General features: G+C 57.2%; 2 protein-coding genes across 6 annotated transcripts in view; one reads left to right on the forward strand and one right to left on the reverse strand.

Moving 5' to 3' along the window:
• Positions 1–2,667, forward strand: part of DRC1 (dynein regulatory complex subunit 1) — a 50,611-nt gene extending 47,944 nt beyond the window's left edge. The window contains exons 14-17 of the mRNA XM_060186701.1: positions 1–260; positions 1,331–1,474; positions 1,645–1,747; positions 2,424–2,667. Coding sequence (XP_060042684.1) covers positions 1–260; positions 1,331–1,474; positions 1,645–1,747; positions 2,424–2,480 — 564 coding nt within the window. The 3' untranslated portion in view covers positions 2,481–2,667. The remainder of the gene's footprint in view (positions 261–1,330; positions 1,475–1,644; positions 1,748–2,423) is intronic.
• A 297-nt stretch (positions 2,668–2,964) lies between these two features.
• Positions 2,965–21,498, reverse strand: part of OTOF (otoferlin) — an 89,903-nt gene continuing 71,369 nt past the window's right edge. For 2 of the 5 annotated variants that reach the window (XM_060186704.1, XM_060186703.1), the window contains 22 exons: positions 19,887–20,021; positions 19,074–19,235; positions 18,811–18,930; positions 17,541–17,702; positions 17,293–17,455; positions 16,888–16,958; positions 14,928–14,957; positions 14,474–14,605; positions 11,873–11,939; positions 10,982–11,115; positions 10,748–10,882; positions 10,368–10,505; positions 9,945–10,072; positions 9,683–9,853; positions 8,683–8,843; positions 7,590–7,732; positions 7,205–7,293; positions 6,550–6,648; positions 6,129–6,370; positions 5,681–5,859; positions 5,465–5,565; positions 2,965–3,671 (listed from right to left, as the gene is read on the reverse strand). In XM_060186704.1, the coding sequence (XP_060042687.1) occupies positions 3,491–3,671; positions 5,465–5,565; positions 5,681–5,859; positions 6,129–6,370; positions 6,550–6,648; positions 7,205–7,293; positions 7,590–7,732; positions 8,683–8,843; positions 9,683–9,853; positions 9,945–10,072; positions 10,368–10,505; positions 10,748–10,882; positions 10,982–11,115; positions 11,873–11,939; positions 14,474–14,605; positions 14,928–14,957; positions 16,888–16,958; positions 17,293–17,455; positions 17,541–17,702; positions 18,811–18,930; positions 19,074–19,235; positions 19,887–20,021 (2,943 nt within the window). In that variant the 3' untranslated portion in view covers positions 2,965–3,490. Of the gene's footprint in view, positions 3,672–4,723; positions 5,119–5,464; positions 5,566–5,680; positions 5,860–6,128; positions 6,371–6,549; positions 6,649–7,204; positions 7,294–7,589; positions 7,733–8,682; positions 8,844–9,682; positions 9,854–9,944; positions 10,073–10,367; positions 10,506–10,747; positions 10,883–10,981; positions 11,116–11,872; positions 11,940–14,473; positions 14,606–14,927; positions 14,958–16,887; positions 17,019–17,292; positions 17,456–17,540; positions 17,703–18,810; positions 18,931–19,073; positions 19,236–19,886; positions 20,022–21,498 lie in introns of those variants that run through there. The other 3 variants (XM_060186702.1, XM_060186706.1, XM_060186705.1) reach the window with 3 other exon arrangements.

A 21,498-nucleotide genomic window follows, 5' to 3' on the forward strand; every position in this document is an offset into this window, starting at 1 on the left:
GACCAGATAAAACAGCTGTTACCAGTGGAGTCCTTGGAGCTGAATGCTGAGGAGCAGCTGGAAAGCTTGAAGGAGGAGGAGGAGGAGGAAGAGGAGGAAGAAGAGGAGGAAGAGATGGAAGAGAAGGAAGAGGAGGGGAAAGGGGAGGAGGAAGCAGCAGTGGCTGGGGAGATGGAGGTCCTTGAGTCTCCCTGGCTCATCCACCCCAATGATGTCCTCAAGATTCTGGAGGCCTTCGTCATGGGCTTGAAGAAGACCAGGTGGGTGGGCTGGTCTGAGAACTGGGCGGGGTGGGGGTCTGAGCGGGAGCTTGGGAAGGAGAAGGGGAACTGGAGCCCCCAGCGGGCCCCCGTGATGCTCTCACCTGTCAGCTCCTCACTTCACTGGAGAGAGGCCCTTGTGGTAAGGACAGTGGGCAGTGTGTCACGCTGCCCAAGGGAGGACATGGCCAATGCCACGGGGCAGAAGGGGCTGTCAGGAACCACACTGGAACTGGTTCCCTCAGAGTATAAAGTGGGCAGAGGGCAGAGGACATTTTTGGATGTCACCACCCGGGGACAGACTGGAGACAGAAGGGACTAGCAAGGGGACAGGTGTGTGGGGAGCCAGTCCGGTGCATGTTAGTGAATGGACTGAGAAGAGAGCTGAGCCAAGACACCAGCCTGGTGTACTGAGGGAGGGGCAGGACCCGAGGGGCTGGAGACAGCTCAGCCCATTAGAGCACCAGCGTGTATGCCTGAGACCCTCGACCCTTGAAGCTGCGGATTCAACCTCCAGCACCACCTGACAGTAGAGCTAAGAGCTAAGTAGTACTCTGGCCCCTCTCTCTCCCCATCTCCTCTCTTTCCCACATATAATTGTATTTAAGAAAAAGGCACACCCTGTAGAGCACACACATTACCATGTGCAAGGACCCAGGTTCGAGCCCCTGTCCTCACCCGAAGGGGGGATGCTTCTTGAGTGGTGAGGCAGTTTTGCAAGTGTCCCTGTCCCTCTGCCTCCTCTTTCACCTTATTTCTTTTTGTCTCTATCAGAAAAGAGAGAAAAGATGGGTGCTGGGATCAGTGGAGTCATACAGCTCCTGAGATCTAGCCACAGCCCGGTGGGGAGAGAGAGAGAGGGAGAGAGAGGGAGGGGGAGTTGGACAGATAGATAGATAGATAGATAGATAGATAGATAGATAGATAGATAGATAGATACCAGGGTCAGGGACCATGGTGTTAAGTGCATGGAGCTGAGTAGAAGGGTGGCAGGTGGTGACATCTCACGTGTCACTGTCACTGCCCAGGGACCTGGGCCAGAGGTTGGTCTGAACACCGTTGCCCTGTAGGGACCCTCACATGACAGTGGTTGTGCAGAAGGAGGCCAGGGACACTGTGAAGGACTCCGAGTACTGGAGGGCACTGGCCTCGGTCATCCAGCCCGGTACACTGAACCTCTGGGATGCCCTGTCCACGGCCTTGGAGAAATACCAGTGAGCTTCCCCCAGGTGGTGGTGGGGGGTGCACAGAGTGGGGGCTGCCTGCCTGCTTGCCCTCCACTTCTGTCCCTGTTCCCCTGGGGGTGGGGGGGGAGGCTTGGGGCTCCTACCCCACCTCCAGGCAGGACAGGATTGGGGCACCTCTGACGGCTTCTCTGCCCCAGCCTGGTGCTGAGTGAGCGGGCACGACTGCTGCGGGTCAACCAGGGCCTGGAGCAGCAGAACTCAGAGCTGCAGGCGCTGCTGCAACAGTACTTGGGCTCCAAGGTGCGTGGGGGCTGGCTGGGCCCAGGGTCCCCTGCCCACCGGGGCCAAGGGAGCTTCAGGGCAGCAAACCCAAGGACTTCCTCCGTGGCAGCTGTGCCTCTGTAGGGCCCCACGTTCCCAGATGCTTCTTTCTCTTTTGGTGCCTGGGCTGGAGTGAGGGGCATGATGAGCCAGGACCCTCGCATGTGAAGCATGCACTCTGCCTCTGAGCTGCACCCTGACCCTGAGAACCTCCCTCTTTCATGAGGCGATTGGAGTCCTGGCTTTCCTGCCCTGTCAGTCTGGTCCGGCCTGTGCCGTGAGGGGAAAGGGACCTGGCCTGGGGGGGGGGGGGGTGGTGTTTGTAGCTGCTCCCAGCACTAAGCTCCTTACTGGGAGGGGCCCAGTCTACCCCTGGCACACTGTCTTGAGCCATGAGCTTCCTGGGGTGTGGGAGGATCAGAACCCCAGGGCTGAGCCTACTGGCTGAGTGTATGTTAGCCAAAAGGGTTGTGGTGAGCCTGGTGTCCTGAGGCTTTGGTGACAGGGCCCAGGCTGAGGTCATCAAGCTGGTGTGAGGCCACCTGGGAAACCCAGGACTCATCCCTGCAGGGGGGTAGGCTGTGAGAGCCCACTTGGGGAGGAAATGGCTAGAGAGGACAGGGGAATGTATCGACCCAGTTGTCTTCCTTTCCAGATCAACACGGAACTGCAGATTCCTCCCACTCAGGTGTTCCGGGCGTCCATAAAATAGAACCTGACCTCAGAGGCTGCTGTGCTGGGGTGGGGATGGGGGTGGGGGGAATGCCTGCTAGGCATGGAGTCGGGGAGCCCCAGGCCTCATTCTGGATTTTTCTGAGCCGTCTCCAAGAGAACCTTTCACCTTTCAACAAAAGGGCTTCCCCACATCTTGAGTCACGATTAAAATCCTTTAGAAGTTGTGTCTTGAGTCACGATTAAAATCCTTTAGAAGTTGTGTCCGGCTCTCTCTACCTGGACTGAGTCCCCACCTGCGTTGTAAAGGGACTCTGGCCTTAATGACTGGCCTCTTCTTTCTGTGGGTGCTGGTGGTTTCAGACTCTTCTCAAAGCCAGGCTGCCTTTGAACCTTGGGCCATGAGACCATCCACAGGGAAGAAAGGCAGAATGTTTTGGCTGGTACCAAGCTCACCAACCTGCATCCCACAGAGCCACCCCCCACACACACACACACACACACAACAGCCACAGGCTTCTAACTCAGTTTTTGCTTTCTTTTATTAAGAGGAACACCAGCACTCAAGAAAGGACACAAAGCCTAGAGACACGGCTCACACACAGGGTTCAGTGTTCGGTAGGCTGGCTGCCTGAAGGCTCCTGGTTGCAGCTGGGGGGAGGGTTGTGGTGGCCTAGGCAAAAGAAGCTCTGGGAGGTGATGACAGCCCACAGCCCAGGGGCAGGAGGAGCCATTGGGGAGGAGGAAGGGATAGAGCCACTTCCCAGAACAAAGATCTGGGGCCCTTTTGCTGGCTCCTTCTTTTCGAAGGGCACCACGCTGTGACTCCCCTCCCCCCATTCTTTTCTGGAGACAGGCCTCGGATGATGCCTTCCAGAGCCAGGGCTGAGGGTCTTTGCCAGATGGGATGATACTCCCCCCCCTCCCCTCCCGCTCCCTAGGCAGGCTGGGTGGGGCAGGTGTTAGCAAGCAGCAGCAGGTTTGGGGGTGGGAGTCACTGGTCCGGCAAGCAGGAGACTCCCTGGTGCCAGGCCCAGGTGGGGGGCTGCCTCAGGCCCCCAGGAGTTTCTTGACCATGTAACCAGGGAGGCTGTAGAGGAAGAGAGCCAGCAGGAGCAGTGCCAGCAGCGCCAGCACGATCTTGACGATGAGCCACTTGTACCGCGTGCAGATGAGGTACTTAATGGACTTTAGCGGATTCAGGAACCACACAAAGGCCGTGTCGGGTCGGCTGTGGAAGGGCACGGGAGGTCAGGGCACCCTGCTCCCTTCTGGACTCCAGGAAAGCCTGTCAGGCCCCCAGGTCTTTATAGTTGCCAGTGCTGGAGCCCGAATTTGAGCCCCGTTCTGAGCGCCAATCTTGGTGCCTTTTGCCAGATGCTCCCTTTTTGTCCCCAGCCCTGACACCCCCACATTCTGAGGATAGGGGATCACCTCCACTGAAAAACCCTGTGGATGGGTCCCCATGTTTTCTCTCGGAGAGCCCTGTCTCTCTGCCTCTTCCTCTTTCTAATGAACGCAAGCTCTGAATACCCTCCCCCTGCCCCCCACCCCGCAGGCAAAGAAAGATCTGTTTGATAGTAACTAGTACAGACTGACTGGAGGTAGACTGAGGCAGCGGGTGGCTTTGCCAGCTCGCTGAGGTGGGGCAGGGAACCCTGCCCCAGGGAGTCTGGGTCCCTGTTTGAGCCTCAGTTTCCTCATATGTACAATGGGGGTGAACTCCAGACTGGCCTCTGGGATGAAGGAGGGGTGAAGTGAGAAGAAGCAGGGCGGGCACCAAGTGGGGTGGGGGGAGGATGCCAGCTCATCCTCCCTGGACTTGGCCCAGTTTCCTTCCACTGGGGTATGTGTGGGTGGGTATCTATCAGGTGTGGCCCCGGGAGAGGCGGTGGTGATTAGGAAGCAGAACCTGAGCCCCAGCTCTGCCTTGTGCTGGGCAGCCTGGGGCCGACTTCCCCTAGGACAGGAAAATGACAGGAAACATCTCCAGCTCTGAGGGAGAGCTGGGGAACTGCCGTGTGTGTGCGCATGCTCGTGTGTGCTTGTATGTGCATGTAAGTGTGAGAGCATGCTGTGTGTGGGCACTTGTGTGAGTATGCAAATGTGCCTGTGTGTACATGTCTTTGAGCATGTGTGTGCAGTGCGCACATGTACGCATGTATATGCACATGTGTACTCCTGGCCATGCACGTGTACATAATTGCATACTAGCAATATGATCCCACACATGCGTATAATTTTCTGGACACATACATCCATGCGCACACATACAATGTGCTCCGGTTGTATACGCGTGTGCTCATATGATTCTGGATGCATGTATATTTTCACAGTACACAGTACTTCCCCATGCATGTGCTCCCGCATGCACACGTGTGTGCATGTGCTTTTCTGTGCTTCCGTCTGTGAATGTGTGTGCTTCTGTGTGCATGCGGAAGTATACACATGCATGCGCCCCGTGCGGAGGGGAGGGAGGAGTACCGGCCCACGGTGCTCAGGCCCCCAGGATCTTCTTGGCCAGGTAGCCAGGCAGAGAGTAGAGGAAGAGGGCGAGCAGGAGGAGCAGCAGTGCCAGCAGCAGCAGCTTGAGGAGAAGCCAGCGGTAGGTGTGCCACAAGAAGTAGCGGGCAGACTTGAGAGGGTTCAAGAACCAGATGAAGCTGGTGTCAGGCCGACTAGAGCAGCGAGGGGAGCAGAGGGAGCACGGAGAGAGGACAGAGGATGAAGCTTGGGGTGTGATGAGCCTGGTCAGGAGGAGGCGACCCTGGGCTGCATCTGCTGGCCTGCTGCAAACCCCAGGAGAGCAGGGCCCTCAGCTAGGGGCCTGCCAGCTGGCCACTACCTCTGGGCTGACCCCTGTCTGGGGCAGAGGGGTGCAGGGTTCAGGGGGAGCAAAGGACAGAAGCTCTGCACTGGAGCTGTGAGCCATGCACGGGCAGGGAGGCCTCCTGGGTCGAGAAGCCCAGGGGTTCTGCCCCTCCTTCCTGCTGTGCCTGGGGCCCCAGCGCCACAGGCTCTTACTTGGGCTTCTCCAGGGGGTCTGGTTCATTGCGAGCCAGGCCCACGGGGTTCTTCTCCGCCTCCTCGGCCGTCAGGAGATGCAGCTCTGCCTCCACCTTGCCCTGTGGAGAGGACCAGCAGGATCCCAGTGCCCAGGGGTCAGTGGCCAGGGACCCTGGGCACTCCACCCGGTCCATCCCTGCTCTCTGCCCGACCCGGCTGAACAGCGATGCCCACCGTGAGCTCAAACTCGTCGTTCTCATTGCGGGCCAGCAGGGGCCACCAGCCCTTGACGCGCTTCTGCTTGAAGATGGAGATCAGGGGCACGTCCACTTCGCCAGTGGCCATCTCCATGGTGCACTGTTTGGCCGTCTTGGCGCCCCGCGGGAAACGGTTCAGGTCCAGCTCGATGGCCCCTGTGCCAGCCTGGAGTCAGCTCCCACTGAGGGGACCCCTCCACCCAGTGAGCTTACTTACCTGACTTTCCTGGCGCCCTTGGGTTCTGGTTCCGCCCCCTGTCACTCCATGCCCTTCCACAGCTATGCCACGCCCCGCCATCAAGCCACGCCCTTTACACATACACACCACGCCCCTTACAAACAGACCACACCCCTGCGCTGCCAAGCCACGCCCCGTGTGCTGCCACTCCCCCTGCGCTGCCAGGACACACCCACGTCCCCCGCACCCAGGAAGTCGTCTGCGGAGAAGTGGTCGGCATCCCAGATCTGCAGGGTGAGCCGTGCAGGGATCTTGTACTCCGTCTCGTCCCAGGAGAACATGGACTCCTTCTTGGAGATGACAATCTTCTCCTCTGCCGCCAGGTAGTCAAACGGGAACAAGTAGCGCCAGTTGAAGTTGCCCTCGCCCGTCAGGGAGTGGTAGTGCACGTCTGTGTCCTGCTTGTCCTCCTGTTGCCCCTTCAGCCACCTGCAGGGCGCCACCCACTGCTGAACTGAGCCGCGGGGCGCCGGAGGTGGCTTCTTTTTCCTCTCCCTTCTTTCCAGCTCCTCAGGAAAGTGGGCCCACCCAGTTCAGGCTCATTGCAGGCCAGACCCCCATCCAGGAGACATGCCCAGGGTCCCGCCATCCAGGGGCTGCTCACTCACCCCCGCACAAAGATGTCACTGGACTTCTCCCCAGTGAAGAAGTCGTCATCCTCCAGCACCACCTCGTCTGTGTTCCATACGATGACCCGCAGCTCATACCTGTGTGGGGAGAGGGCTGATTAGTGTGTGTATGTCCAGGGTCTGGGGCTTCAGGTGGGACAAGGGCTGGAGACAAGATGGTGAAGACAGACCTAGGGGCTGGGGGTGAAGATGGGCTTCGGCCAGGTTGGGCCTGGGAGAGACGGGTGGGGAGAAGCTAGGGTTCCTGGGTGGGCATAGAGGACAAGCCAGCCAGCAGGGATATTGGGGGAGAGCTAGGGGCTGGCTGGAATGCCTGGGCTGGCTGGTTGTCCCAACTCCTTCTCAGTGCTCCTGAGTGCTCTTTCCTGCAAGGCTTGTGGACACATGCTTCCAATAAAGCCGAGTAAGCTGACAGCCTGGCGTGCAGATTGCCAGCCAGCAGAGCGGGCTCTGCGGGTGTACAGAAGTGTGTCTGTGGGGATGAATGCCCACTAGGGGCGCTAGAGTGTCCTCACTGCCCTGATGAACCCCATAGGGGGTCCCAGCTCTCTCAACGGGTTGTCCCACAAGAGCACTGTGGGGATCTGGGGGTCACTGTCTGATTTGGGCGCGGGAGGAGGGGAGAGCAGCTCACTTCTTGGGCTTCCGGGGAGAGATGTCCAGTGGCGTCCCAGGTGCTGGCATGTCCATGGGGAACATGTCCACCCACAGCTCCAGGCGGCCCTGAGGAGCAGGGAGGTGGCCGTGCAGGTCAGCACTCCCCCTACCCCCTGCAGCCTCTGTCCTGCCCACCCACCCCATCCATTTTTACCCCATGCCTGAGAGCCCATGCCATCACCACCAGCCCCTCACAGCTGTGCCTTTCAGGGTGACTGTGCAGGGTGCCCCCTGGTATCGGGGAGGCACCCTCCAGGCTTGTGGGAATGCAGTGAATGAACAGCATTCCTAGGAAGCCGGAATAGGCCCCCTGATGACAAATGAGAAGAAACAAGCCCTCGGAGCCTGCCAGGCAGTGTCACCTGCTCGATGCCTGGCTTGTCAGGGTTGAGCAGTGGCCGTGTCTCCACGTGTTCCGGCACCAAGCGGCAGCCCACACGTGGAATGTCCTCCCAGTGGCGTAGGGCCAACAGTGACACGTGCTCCTCTGTGGGCTTCCTCTGGCCTGCAGGAGTGGGGTCAGCCTCACATGTGGGTCAGAGAACCAGATACTGTGCTGGGCCCCTGCTTGTCCTCTCTGGCCCCATTTTACTGTGGGGGAAACTGAGGCACAGAGGGTCAAGGGGTTAGCCTAGCTCTCAGCTGCCCAGTGGAACTCAAAGAGGTCTGTGTCCTGGGGCTTCCTCTGCTTGGGGAGACGTGGAAGACTGGGGCATGTGGGCAAAGGAGCACAGGCTTAGAGTCAGTTCATGTCCCCCAATTCTTCTGCCTTTGAAGAGTCATATGACATTGGGCAGGCCACTGGATCCCTTTGGGTTTTGGTTTTCTTTCTTTCTTTCTCTCTTTCTTTCTCTCTCTCTTTCTTTCTTTCTTTCTTTCTTTTTTTTTTTTTTGCCTCCAGAGTTATCGCTAGGGCTCAGTGCCTGCACTATGAATCCACTGCTCCTGGAGGCTATTTTTTCCCTTTTGTTTCCCTTGTTGTTTATCATTGCTGTTGTTATTATTTTGTTGTTACTGTCGTTGTTGGATAGGACAGAGAGAAATCAAGAGAGGGTGGGAAGACAGAGGGGGAGAGAAAGATAGATAACTGCAGACCTGTTTCACTGCTTGTGAAGCGACCACCCTGCAGGTGGGGAGTTGGGGGCTTGAACCAGGATCCTTAAGCTGGTCCGTGCGCTTGGTGCCATGTGTGCTTAACCCGCTGTGCCCAGCCCCCCAGTTTTGATTTTCTTATCTGCATAACGGGGGACCCTCCCTACCCTACAGAGTTGCTGAGGGGGCATAGACCACAGACAGGCAATGCTGTGTGCCATGAAGCAGAGGGGCAGGATCTGCACGAAGGAGTGGGGTCTGGGGTGATGAGCAGAGAGGTGTAAGAGGACTCCAGGCCCAGTCTCGAGAGTCCACTACAGGGAAGAGTGGGTCCCTCCTTGGCCTCTGGTGGCACCCCCTTACCATTCTCATCCTCCATCTCTGAGGGCCCGGTGAAGACACGGTTGGCTACCTTCACTCTCCCAGGGGGCCCGAAGTGGGGGCCATCCACTTTGCCCTCCTTGCAGAGTCGGGTCAGGATCTGGCTGGGCTGCATGGGATCCCGCCAAATATTGTAGCCATGTCTGTGGGAGAGGCACACAGGCTTTTGAGCCAGCCCCAGGGTGTTTCCTGCCAGCACTCTTAATTGACAGTGACCCTGGGTCAGCAAATGACTCCACCCTCACCCCGCCCAGAGAAGCTAGGGCTACTGGACACTCAACCTAGCGCTTCAGCCCCAAGTGCCCAGTAACCCAAGGAAGAGCCTCCAGCTCTCTCCAACATGGTCTCCTCCATCTCCCACTGTGACCCATTCTCTGGACCTCAAAGATGCCCAGGAGGAAATTGACAACTAGCGAGGTTAAGGGAGCATGACCAGGGCCTCACAGCCTGTCAGTGCAGAGACAGGCCAGCTTCCTGGGAGCGTTTCCTAGCGCACAGTCCTGCCTCTCCTCCCAGTCCCTGCCCCTCTCCTCCCACTTGGGTCTTCTGCCTCCTCTGTCCTGGAATTCCCTGACTTTCTCCCTGTTTTGAAATCTACAGCCCTAGTCCCTTTAAAGTGTACCCAGGGCCTTTGGGGAGGCTACATGGCTACCTCTCTAGTGACCCGCTCAGGACCTTCTTATCTGAAGAACCTAAGCTCAGCAGGTGCACCGATCCCGTCCAGTCAGATGGACCCGCCCACGGCCCCGCCCCAATCTGCTCCCACGCCCCATTTGCGGGCTTACCTGCCCTGCCTCTCGCTGGCCCCGCCCCCAGACATTAAAATGTGCATCGCCACGCCCCCATCAACCCTGCCCCTTGCTGACCTTGTCCAAGGATGCCCTTAATTTGCATTGCCACGCCCCACGTCGGCTCCCAACGCACACTTCAGTGGCCCCGCCCCCCTGGCCTGGCCCTCCACATCCTGCCCCAACCCGCGCACGTGGAGTAGGTCTGCGGGATGCCGCAGGTAGCACGGTGCTTGCTGTAGAAGCGGTTCTCCAGGTCAATCCTGGTTTCTCCAATGAGGTCGTCAGTGCCCACCAGGTCCCAGTCGTACACGGCCACCGTCAGCATAGACTCCATGGGGAAGGAGGCTTCGATGTCAAAGGACCTGGCAGGGCAGAGTTAGGAGAGAGCTTAAGGGTGGGCTGGAAGGTGGTCTGGACTGGGGCCGGCCTGGTAGGGGTTCCTAGGGGGCTCACTTCCCGAAGACAGGGTTGAGCTGCTTGGAGATGTAGTTCTCCTTGTCACGGATGTCAGTCTTGCCCAGCCGGATGGCGATGTAGGGGTCGGCTTTCCCGTTGATGTCTGCAGGGTGCAGGTCGGTGGCCTGGGATTGTGGGGGGGGGGGGCGGTTGCTCCTGACCAAGTTTCCCCACACCCTCCTCATCTTCCCATCCCCCTCCTCCAAGGGCAGGGGCACTGGACGCGAGTCAGGAGGCTTGCTGTGTAATTCTGAGCAAGTCACTGCTTCTGTCTGAGCCTTGCCGCCTCCTCTATAAAATATGGGAGCAGGATCCCCCCAGGGCTGTCAGCTGCAGCTGTTTTAGCCCTTTCTGGGCAGGAGGATTGGACGATGCGGGCTGGGGCAGAAGGAGGAGGGTGGGAGGGCAAGGACATCTCACCCGGACCACGTAGACTCGGACCAGCACGTTGACAGGGTCATTGCTGGGGATGCCCTGGAACATGCCGTAGATGGGGTCGTAGCCGGCTTCCCGGGACACATCTTCGGGGAGGGGCACTTTGTACACACAGAGGGAGCCCTGGGGAGAGGCGAGTGGGGTTGGGGTGCATAGAGGGGTGGCCTAGGGATTGCCTTGACAGTGGCAGGGTCGGGGAGGGCCCAGGGGCAGTCTGGGGGTTGGCCTGGCCTTGGCAGGGTGGGGGAGGGCTCTGGGGTGGGCTGGGGCAAGTGCTTTTTGTCGTCAGCTGGGACGACATACTTCCATCATGCACCTCCCAGGACATCTGTCAGCCTGGACAAGGGGTTGGCTCCTCCCCTCACCTTGAACCTGCCCACAATGCGCTCCTCCTCCGTTGAGCCATCCTCGTCATCTCCCGTCTTGCCCCTCAGCAGGTTGAAAGTGTGCAGCCAGTCCTCAAAGTTGTCGAACTCTGACTCCAGCTCCTTGGCATACACCTGGGCGGGGCCAGGCCATTCAGGGGTCCAGGCTGGCCGCTGGCCTCCAGTGCACCCTCTATATACCCAGGGCCGGTCAGCTGTCTCCCAGCCCCTCACCTTAAGCTCATCAATTTTGGGCTTCTTCTTCTCAGGTGCCTCCGAGCCTGGGCTGGGGCCAGGAGTCTGGGTCTTCTTCTTCTCCTCCTTTGCGGCCTTGGCTTTCTCCTTGCATTTCATCAACCCCCTCAGGCCTGGGTAGAGACAGAAGAGGAGGCCCCTGGTCTGCAGGGGGCAGCAACAAGCTGAGCAAGGAGATGCCATTTGGAGCCCCAGCTCTGCCCTGACTTGGGTCATTTCATTCAGGCCTCTGTGCTCAACTGTGGGGTGCCCTGCTGGGGACATGTACACAGACTGTGGCAGTGCCCTGCAGTGGAGAGGACGGGGAGCCAGGAGCCCATTGCTGTGCAGCACCATACCCACTCTATTTTCGGCTTCAGTCTCCCTGTCGGGAACGTCAAGGGCACTGCTCCACATCAGTGCCCAGACCTCACTCAGCAGAAACCAGAAGCAGCTGCACTGGGAGTGTCTGAAGACAGTGTATCATGGTCAACAACAGTATTGTGGGCAGAGTCAATACTGTTCCTTCCTTTTGGAGCTTTAGAAAAATGAGCATATTAAAGGCACTGAGATGTCCTGCACGAAAGGACCTGTTTAACCCATTGAACAACAGGACCCTTTCCCCATTCCAGAACACCATTTATTTTGTTCCATAGGAAAGGCCTGCAAAGTTCTGGCTGGAATGTGCTCTGAGGTCCCTCCCAGCTGACGTTCTGTGACTCTACCTGTCCTTAACTGTTTGCTGAGCTGGGCAGGGAGAAAGTCCCTCAGGGTTGCCTGGTGTGATCTGTCCTTGGCTGTGTGCTGGTGTGTGTGGGGAAGGCAGAGCCAGTGGAGGGCTGGGGGCTGGACATGTGGGGCAGTGTGGGAGGCAGAGGTGCAGGGCCTTACCGTCTATGCTGTCCAGCTCCTCCTTCTCCTCCAAGTCGATGCCTGAGTTCTCTTGCTGCCGAAGTTGCTGTCAAAAGATGAGTGTGTGTGTGTGTGTGTGTGTGTGTGTGTGTGTGTATGTGTGTGGGGAGGAGCGGGGGAAGAGATGGGCCTCCTAGGGGAGGCTCTGTGGACCCCGATGGTGGTTGCAGATCTGCTTTCAGTGTTTATAAGGGAAAACTACTGGGGTTCATGGTCATCACATGCTCTGCAGCAGTGGCGTTGAAAGGTATGTAGCGTGTCCACCATGGTTCACGGTGTTGAGGAGGCTGCATCCTTTGCATTTTACATCATTTAAAAGATAGTGCGGGAGTTGGGCTGTAGCGCAGCGGGTTAAGCGCAGGTGGCACAATGCACAAGGACCGCATAAGGATCCCGGTTCGAGCCCCCGCTCCCCACCTGCAGGGGAGTCGCTTCACAGGCAGTGAAGCAGGTCTGCAGGTGTCTATCTTTCTCTCCTCCTCTCTGTCATCCCCTCCTCTCTCCATTTCTCTCTGTCCTATCCAACAACGACAACAACAATAATAACTACAACAATAAAAAAACAGCAAGGGCAACAAAAGGGAATAAATAAAATAAAATAAATATTAAAAAAAAAGATAGTGCCCCAGATGCACCCAGCAGAGTGCACGTGTTACCATGTACAAGAATCTGGGTTCAAGCCCCCAGTCCTCATCTGCAGGTGGGGTGAAGCGTTGTAGACGGTGACGCAGTGCTGCAGGTGCCTCCTTCTCTATCTTCCCCTTTCCTCTCAATTTCTGTTTTTATAAAAAAAAATCACACACACACACTCACACACACTCACACACACACATTCACACACACTCACACTCACACACACACTCTCACACACACTCACACACACACTCACACACACACACTCACACACACTCACACACACACACACTCACACACACACACTCACACACACACTCACACACACACACACACACTCACACACACACACACACACTCACACACACACACACACACACTCACACACACACACACACTCACACACACACTCACACACACTCACACACACACTCACACACACACACACACACACACTCACACACACACTCACACACACACACACACTCACACATACACACACACTCACACACACACACACACACGATGGTGTCCTTCAGGGGGTGCTTCTTCTTCTTTTTAAATCTGCTTCTTATTTATTATTTTCTTTTAAAAATTTATTTATTTATTCGTTTTTGTTGCCTTTATTGTTTTATTTTTGTAGTTGTTATTGTTATTGTTGTTGTTGCTGTTGGACAGGACAGAGAGAAATGGAGAGAGGAGGGGAAGACGGGGGGAGAGAAAGACAGACACCTGCAGACCTGCTTCACCGCCTGTGAAGTGACACCCCTGCAGGTGGGGAGCCGGGGGCTCGAACTGGGATCCTCATGCCGGTCCTTGTGCTTTGCCCCACCTGCACTTAACCCACTGTGCTACCACCCGACTCCCTTCTTATTTATTTTTAAAGATGCATTTACTCATTTATTTTAACAAGAAAGAATGGTGTCACCACTCTGCCATATGAGATGCTGGGGATTGAAATTAGACCTCACACTTTATCACTACCTCTACTAGTTGTTAAATGCAGGAACGTATAAGCAAAGTATATACATAAAAAACCACTTTATTTTCCTTCACTTAGTATTATCTCCTGCCTATTGAGGATGAAATCCATGGCTCCACCGCCACCTATTGGCATCCTGTGGTAATTGCTGGAGTAGACAGCCTGGTTTTGGAGGTCCAGCCTGGCCAGGAGGAAAATGAACTGGAATCGAGGAGGTGAGGGCAGTTGAAGATATTATGAGCTGACTCTCAACTCTCTGCTCTGATTCTTTTTTGCAGCTTTCCTGGGAACACATATACCTTTCTAGAGATGATGTTTCCCAGCCTCCTTTGCCGGTATGTGTAGCTATTGGATTCTCATCAGTGTGAGTCTTTCAGTCAAGTGGTGCTCTAGTAAATGGTCAGTTGGGGAGTTAGGGGGCAGTAGGGGCAGGAGACACACTTCCTGGAGGCGTGAGTGAGTGGTGTAGAAGTCATCATTCCCTTTGCGCTTCTGGGCTCATATTTCTCTCATTCCAAGGTCATCTCCTCTTGGAAGCCTTCCCTGATTCCCTCAGGCATTTATTCTCTTTAATCTCTGCACCTATCCACCTCTGTGTCTACTTTTCCTGGTAAAATGGGCATTCTTCAGGGTAAAGAGGATGTTATAATTTGGCCTCTTAACACTTAAGGATTACCAGATGTACCCAAGAGGTGTTTGTGGAGTGAATTTATGAGGATGAGAAAAATCTGGGCAAGAGGTGACACACTAGGCTCCTGTGTTGGGGAAGGGGAGTTGCTCTGAGCTGGGGCATCAAGAGGGTGAGACAAAGCTGTTCCACGCTCAGCCAAGGCGGCATGGGAGCCAGCCCCCCTGTGTGTGTGTGTGTGTGTGTGTGTGTGTGTGTGTGTGTGTGTGTGTAGCGGAATGGACAGGAGGGGCTGACGAGAGGATCTGGGGTTGCCCAGCTGGGCCTGTGGCCTCACCTCCTTCATGGTGTCAATGGAGGAGAAGTACTTGGACCACCAGTCCAGCATGCTCTCATCCAGCTCCTCCTCCTCCAGCTCCTCTGAGCTGCCCTTTTTCTTCTTTTTCTTCTTCTCCTTCTCCTCCTCAGCCTGGAGGGGGGAAAAGAATCCTGAAGCTGGCCTTTCCGAGAGCCCTGACACACAGGAGTCCCATCTGTCTGACCGCATGCTCCCAGGGAGCTCTGGGCTTCCCCCTGACCAGGGCGCCACCATCCAAAGGCAGAGCCTTGCTGAGCAGAGGAGGAGGCGGTGGCCATGATGGGGCAGGGGGAGAGGGTTTGAGCTGCTGGCCAAGGCAGACTCAGCATTCAGGGCCCTTCTGGCCAGGGTGCCTACACCCCTGCATCCTGGAGCCCCCTGCTTACCCCCCATACCCGTGTAGGGTCCCTTTTCCCAGGGTTTCCACACTTACCACATCCACCTTGACCACGGCGTCAGAAGTCTGCCAAGGGGGCCAAAGGGATGGGGACAGAATCAGACTGGGGTGGCCCAGCCGGGGAGTGGTGACAGGGTGGCCCCAAGGGAACACTGGGGACTGTCACCACGTGCTCCTCTGGCCAACTCTGCTCCTAAGAGGCCAGAGGAAGGGCCCAGCCACAATCATCTGCCCTGGCCCTCGAGTAGGGCATGCACTCAGCCCTTGTGAGAGGCTACTGCACGTGCTGAAAGTGACCTGTGCAGGGCCAGGAAGTAGCTCCATGGGAGAGCATGGTGCTTGCCAGTGTGAGGCCCTGGGTTCCATCCTGGGCACTGCATGTGACAGAGCTGTGCCCTGATCTGTCTGTCTGTCTGTCCTCATTAGACAAAAAGGAAAGCTGGGTGTAGGGAGGTAACATGCTAGAGCACAAGGCTTGCACACCCGAAGCCCCAGAGGCCCCAGGTTCAATCCCAGGCACCACCTTGTGGAGGAGATGAGTAATGCTTTGGTCTCTCTCATGAAAAATGAACAAATCTTCAAAGAAAGAAAAAGGCAGGGCCAGATGGTGGTTCCCCTGGTTGAGCACACATTACAGTGCACAAAGACTTGGGTTCGAGTCCTTGATCCTTACCTGCAGGGGGAAAGCTTTGTGAGGGGTGAAACAGGTCTGCAGGTGTCTCTGTCTCTCTCCCTCTCTACTCTCAATTTATGGGTGTCTTTATCCAATAAATAAATAAATAAGGATAATAAAAATAATTTTTTTTTAAAGAAAAAAGCAATTAACCCATGGCTCCACTGGGTCTGAATGGAGGCTCAGGGTGGTGGTTCCAAGCCCCCAGGTTGGGAGGGAGGGCTGAGTGGACACGCACACAGAGCTCAGAAACTGGATGAACCTCAGCTCCCCTCCTTCCAAGACCCTTGGATGACATGGCTGCATAGCTGAGGGAGGCTCCTGTGCAAACACCCCACCAGGACTGGAGGGGGACTGGAGGTGGGGCCACCCTCTGTCCTCTTCTGAAATTCCAGGAGGAAACTCCAGGGAGGAGCACAAGGCTGGAGCTGAGGACCGTAGCTGTCATGGGGTCATAGCGGCGCCTGAGGGGCACACTGTCCACCTCTCTCCTGAGGCCGCGCCAACTGTGGGGTCCACCAGCTCAAGGATGACAAGCCCCGGGGACAGGTCTCCCCCTGGTGGATGATCAACCCTGGTGCTAGAGGCAGGGGTGAGTTCTGGGCTGCCCTGCCCCCTGCCTCTGCCCTGCCCCCTGCCTCTGCCCTGCCCCTGCTCTGACCCTGCCTCTGCCCTGCTCCCTGCCTCTGCCCTGCCTCCTGCCTCTGCCCTGACCCCTGCCTCTGCCCTGCCCCCTGCCTCTGCCCTGCCCCTGCCCCAGCCCTGCCCCTGCTCAGACCCTGCCTCTGCCCTGCCCCCTTCCTCTGCCCCTGCCTTTGCCCTGCTCCTTGCCTCTGCGCTGCCCCTGCTCTGACCCTGCCTCTCCCCTGCTCCCTGCCTCTGCCCTGCCTCCTGCCTCTGCCCTGCTCCCTGCCTCTGCCCTGCTCCCTGCCTCTGCCCTGCCCCTGCTCTGACCCTGCCTCTGCCCTGCCCCCTGCCTCTGCCCTGCCCCTGCCCTGCCCCTGCTCTGACCCTGCCTCTGCCCTGCTCCCTGCCCCTGCCCTGCCCCTGCCTCTGCCCTGCCCCCTGCCTCTGCCCTGCCCCCTGCCTCTGCCCTGCCCCCTGCCTCTGCCCTGCCCCTGCTCTGACCCTGCCTCTGCCCTGCTCCCTGCCCCTGCCTCTGCCCTGCCCCCTGCCTCTGCCCTGCCCCTGCTCTGACCCTGCCTCTGCCCTGCTCCCTGCCTCTGCCCTGCTCCCTGCCTCTGCCCTGCCCCCTGTCTCTGCCCTGCTCCCTGCCTCTGCCCTGCCCCCTGCCTCTGCCCAGCCCCTGCCCGGGCGCCTCACCGCATCCAGCTTGACCATGGTCTCCAGCTTCTTGATGGGCACCTCTGGCTCCATGTTCACCACAACCTCCCCTGTGGGGTGAGAGGAGGGGCCCCCATGGCACAGCACACGGCAGCCCCGGAGGAGCCTGACTGGACAGAGATGGACAGACAGGCAGACAGACAGGAGGGAGCAGGAGGAACACTGAGAGTCAGAAGGGCCAGAAGGAGCACAGGCTGAGGGAGAAGTGTGGAGCCAGTGAATGGGGGGTGGTGGTGTGAGGACAGCATCAGACAGTGGGGCTGGTCCCCCGCCCCCCACCAACCAGGATTGAGGGGCGGCCCTCTCTCCCTCACCCCCACCCGGGGAGGCCCCAGCAGCACCCAGCGCTGTGTGATGGGAGTCCCCCGGGGTCCGGGGCCATACCAGTGGTGCTCCAGCTGGGGGCTGAGCGGTCGGGCGGCCGGTAGATGAAGCGGCGCAGTGAGCTGACGGCATGGGAGCCCACCAGCGTGTAGCGGCCGAAGGCCCGGCAGTCCACCACGCGGATGTTCAGGGGCGGGTGCAGCAGCTCGTTCTCCGGAAGGTCCTGGGGGAGCGGGCGGAGACGGAGGTCAGAGAATCGGGGCGCAGCAGGGAGCCCTCCGAGTCCAGCCGTCCCTGCTCGCACCCACCACTTCAAACCACTTGACGAGGGTGTTGAAATTGGGGTTCTTCTTGTAGTTGTGGATGAGGGAGGACTGCACTCCCTTTCCTGCACACTCGATGTCCACGCGCGGCCGGTCCACCTGGGCCAGGTTCACCCGCTTCAGGTCCCGTAGCCCCCAGAACAGCACCTGCAGGGGTGGTGGGGGGGAGCCTGGTGAAGGTGGGCTGGGCCAAGTCAGAAGGGCAGGGCTGGGTGGGCATCCAGGTGGACAGGAGGGCTAGAAGGCACAGACAGGGACTCAGAGTAGACCAGGCACGCCCTGGCCTGGGGTCACAGCCTGGTTCTGCTGTGGGCCTGGTGGGACCCTGGCGAGTGTCCTCCCCTCCTGGGCCCTTGGCTGCTCCTGTAAAAAATGAGTGGGGGGGGGAGGTCGGGCGGTAGTGCAGTGGGTTAAGCACGTGGCGGAAAGCGCAAGGACCGGCGTAAAGATCCCGGTTTAAGCCCCTGGCTCTCCACCTGCAGGGGAGTCGCTTCACAGGCGGTGAAGCGGGTCTACAAGTGTCTTTTTCTCTCCCTCTCTCTGTCTTCTCCTCTCTCTATTTCTCTCTGTCTTATTCAACAACAACAACATCAATAACCACAACGTTAAACAACAAGGGCAACAAAAGGGAAAATAATAAAATAAAATAAAATGAACAGTGGGACAGGAGATAGCTCAGAGAGCAGAGTGCATGCTTTATGGTGTGGAAAGCTCTGGGTTTGAGCCCTGGAACCTCACAGACAGGGGAGCTCCCTAGATGGAGTGTGTTGTGATATCTTTCCCTCTCTTTCTGTCTGTCTTTCCCTCTCTCCTCTCTGTCAGTCTTTCTCTCGCTCTCCTGTCTTTCCCTTGTTCTCTCTGTCTATGTGTCTCTTCCTCTCTCCTGTCTTTGTCTCTCCCTCTCTCCTGTCACTCTTTCTCTCCTGTCTTTCTGTCTTCTTTCTCCTGTCTGTCTGTCTGTCTGTCTGTCTGTCTTTCCCTCTCTCCTGTCTTGCCCTCTTTCCTTTCTGTCAGTCTTTGCCTCTCTCCTCTTTGACTGACCCTCCCTCCTTTCTGTCTGTCTTTCCTTCTCTCCCTCTGAGTATATAAAGACTCTGGGCAGGGGAGCCGGCAGCGCTCCAGCTAAGGAGCACGAGTGGCCCGGGCTTGCTGAGCACTGAGATCATGCCAGCAGGATGTGGGGGTGATGGAGAGGACAGGAGCGGGGGGTGAGGGGGGCAGTGCAGGGGCTGGGTGGGGGCAGCACCCCACGCACCTCCACGCGGTACTTGCTGAGCACGGGCCGGATGCCCACAGGCACAGGCATGATGGGGCCACGGTCCACATCCACGGGGCCGTCGAGGGGTGGCAGGTCAGCCTTCCCCGCTGGCCCGATCTGGGGAGGGAGTGTGGCGTCATATTCTGGGGGCCGACAGAGCACTTCCCCTCCCTGGGGTTTGTAATGGGAATGATGGGGAAACGGGGACCCCGGGCCGTTCCCCACTGGAGCCTCATCCCACCTGAGAGACAGAAGCCCACCTGCAGCAGCTCGAAGGCGGCCAGCAGGTCCCCGGCTGTCGCGTTGCCGCGGTAGATCTGGTAGTACTCCAGCTGTGGCGGGAAGCGGGGCGGGCAGTAGGCCTCATCTGCCATCTTCACCAGCGGCTTGGCGAAGGTGCGGCCCATGAAGTCAGCTTTGCCCTGCCCCAACAGACACCAAGGGGGCCACGTGGTGGGGTCTCACTCGGCACCTCAACCCTGCCCCAGGGCCCCCTTGAGTTAAGGAGGCAGATGTGCTCACCCCTTTCTACACAGGGGGTAATTGAGTCCGGGGCCCTCTGTGCAGTGAGTGGCAGATGCCAGGAGGACTCAGGGACTAGAAGTAAAACCTTTGGGGGCTCTCTTAGGGGCACTCTGGTATCTGAGGTCACTTCTAGTAGGGGGCCCCGTTCTGGAGGGGTTGCCTCAATCCTTCACCCCCTACTCCGGAACTGCCATGGAGGCTGGAAGGCTGTTACTGACTGTGGTGGGGGTGGCCATGGGTCCCTGGGGGAAGCTGGAGACAGCAGTTTAGAAGGTCTGGGGCTGAGCTTGGTTTGTCTATGCCAGGAGGTGGGGACATTCTGGCCTCTCTCCTCCCTGAGATCCTGGAGGCTCAGAATGTGTGTGTATGTGTATGTGTGTGTGAGGCAGACTCTAGTGAAGGGCCTTGGGGTGTCCTGAAGGGACTGGTTGGCAGCCTGACCCCCATAAACACCTTGACCAAGAAACTGTAGGGGTGGGCTGGGGAGACAGCTGTGCATGCTAGTGGGCTGCAGGAAGCAGAAGGCCCCGGGGTGAGAACCCCCATACCATAGTGTCCTGGTCATAGATTTCGATGACAATGATGGGAGGATCGTCTCGCAGCTCGTGAGCTTCCCCGTACAGTTCCAAGTTGTCGAACACCAGCATCTGGTCCCAGGTGGGGCACAGAGTCTCGTTCAGCACCTGCAGGGGTGGGGGAGTGATAAGTGGGGTGAGACCCATTGCACTCAGCCACTGTGGCTGCTGAAAGGATGAGTCTACATGACGTGGCTCGGGAGGAATGCGGTGACCCGAAGTTGATAAAACAGGGCAAACAAAAGATAGATGGGTCTCTGCATTCTGTCTTCACAGCTGTGCTTTTGCAAGAGAGTTTGTATGTCGGAACTGAATTTACAGGAGAAAAGATATCAAGCAGAAATTCACACCCCCGCTCCTGGCTGCCCTTTGCCTTCAGGGCAAATAGTGGTATTTCAATCCTGTTATAAACTTTATATATATATTTGATAGGACAGAGAGAAACTGAGAGTGAAAGGGAAAGAGAGAGAGAGAGAGAGACCTGCAGCACTGCTTCAACACCCCCTGCAGGTGGGGACCGGGTGCTTGAACCCTAGGCCTTGAATATGGTAACACATACACTTAACAAGGTGTGCCACCGCCTGGTTCCCTATAAACTTGGTTTTAGAAAGAAATGCAAGGAATGTCCATCAGGATCCAGAAGGCCAGGTGACCTGATGGCGCAGGTCCCTGATCTGTTTGCTTTGCAGCCATCGCCTGGCTCCCCAGCCCCTCCTCCTGCCTGTATAAACCTTCCCTAACGTGCATGTGGGAATGGGGAGGTGGAGCTGAGTGTGGCGCCTGCCTCCACTGTGCTTGAGCGGCAACCAATAGCTCTCCCCTTCTCCTGAAGACTGGCCTGAGAGCCTTTGGCTTTCTGTGGCACTGGGCAGCAGGCCCATGCTCTGCTTCGCTCTCAAGGCATTCAGAGGGCAGATGCGTCACAGTACCTGGTCCTTCTAGAATCTTAAAATGAGGCTCTTGGTTCAGCCCTTGCTCCCCTTCCTCTTGCTAATCGATTCCCTGTTCTTGATGTAAATATAACCACTACTGAGGCCTTTGCTGGTGTGACCTGGGACTACAACTCTCTAAGAAACTTTAGTCTAAGGCTAGTGAAATAGCTCACTTGGTGGTGGTGGGGTGGAGGTTGTCTGGGCAGAGTGCACACATTCCCAGATATGTATAATTTATTTATTTATTTATTGCCTCCAGAGTTATTGCTGGGCTCAGTGCCTGAACTATGAATCTACTGCTCCTGGAGGCTGTTTTTTTTTTTTTTTTAAATTTCTTTACTGGGGGATTAATGTTTTACATTTGAAAATAAATACAATAATTTGTACATGCATAACATTTCTCAGTGTTCCACATAACAATACAAATCCCACTAGGTCCTCTCTCAAGGAGGCTGTCCCCCCCCTTTGTTGCCCTTGTTGTTTATTGTTATTATTATTGTTGTTATTGCTGTCATTGTTGTTGGATAGGACAGAGAGAAATGGAGAGAGGAGGGGAAGACAGAGAGAGGAAGAGAAAAACAGACACCTGCAGACCTGCTTCACTGTCTGTGAAGCGACACCCTGCAAGTGGGGAGCCGGGGGCTCGAACTGGG

Source organism: Erinaceus europaeus, chromosome 3, assembly GCF_950295315.1.
Source record: "Erinaceus europaeus chromosome 3, mEriEur2.1, whole genome shotgun sequence".
Lineage (NCBI taxonomy): Eukaryota > Metazoa > Chordata > Mammalia > Eulipotyphla > Erinaceidae > Erinaceus > Erinaceus europaeus.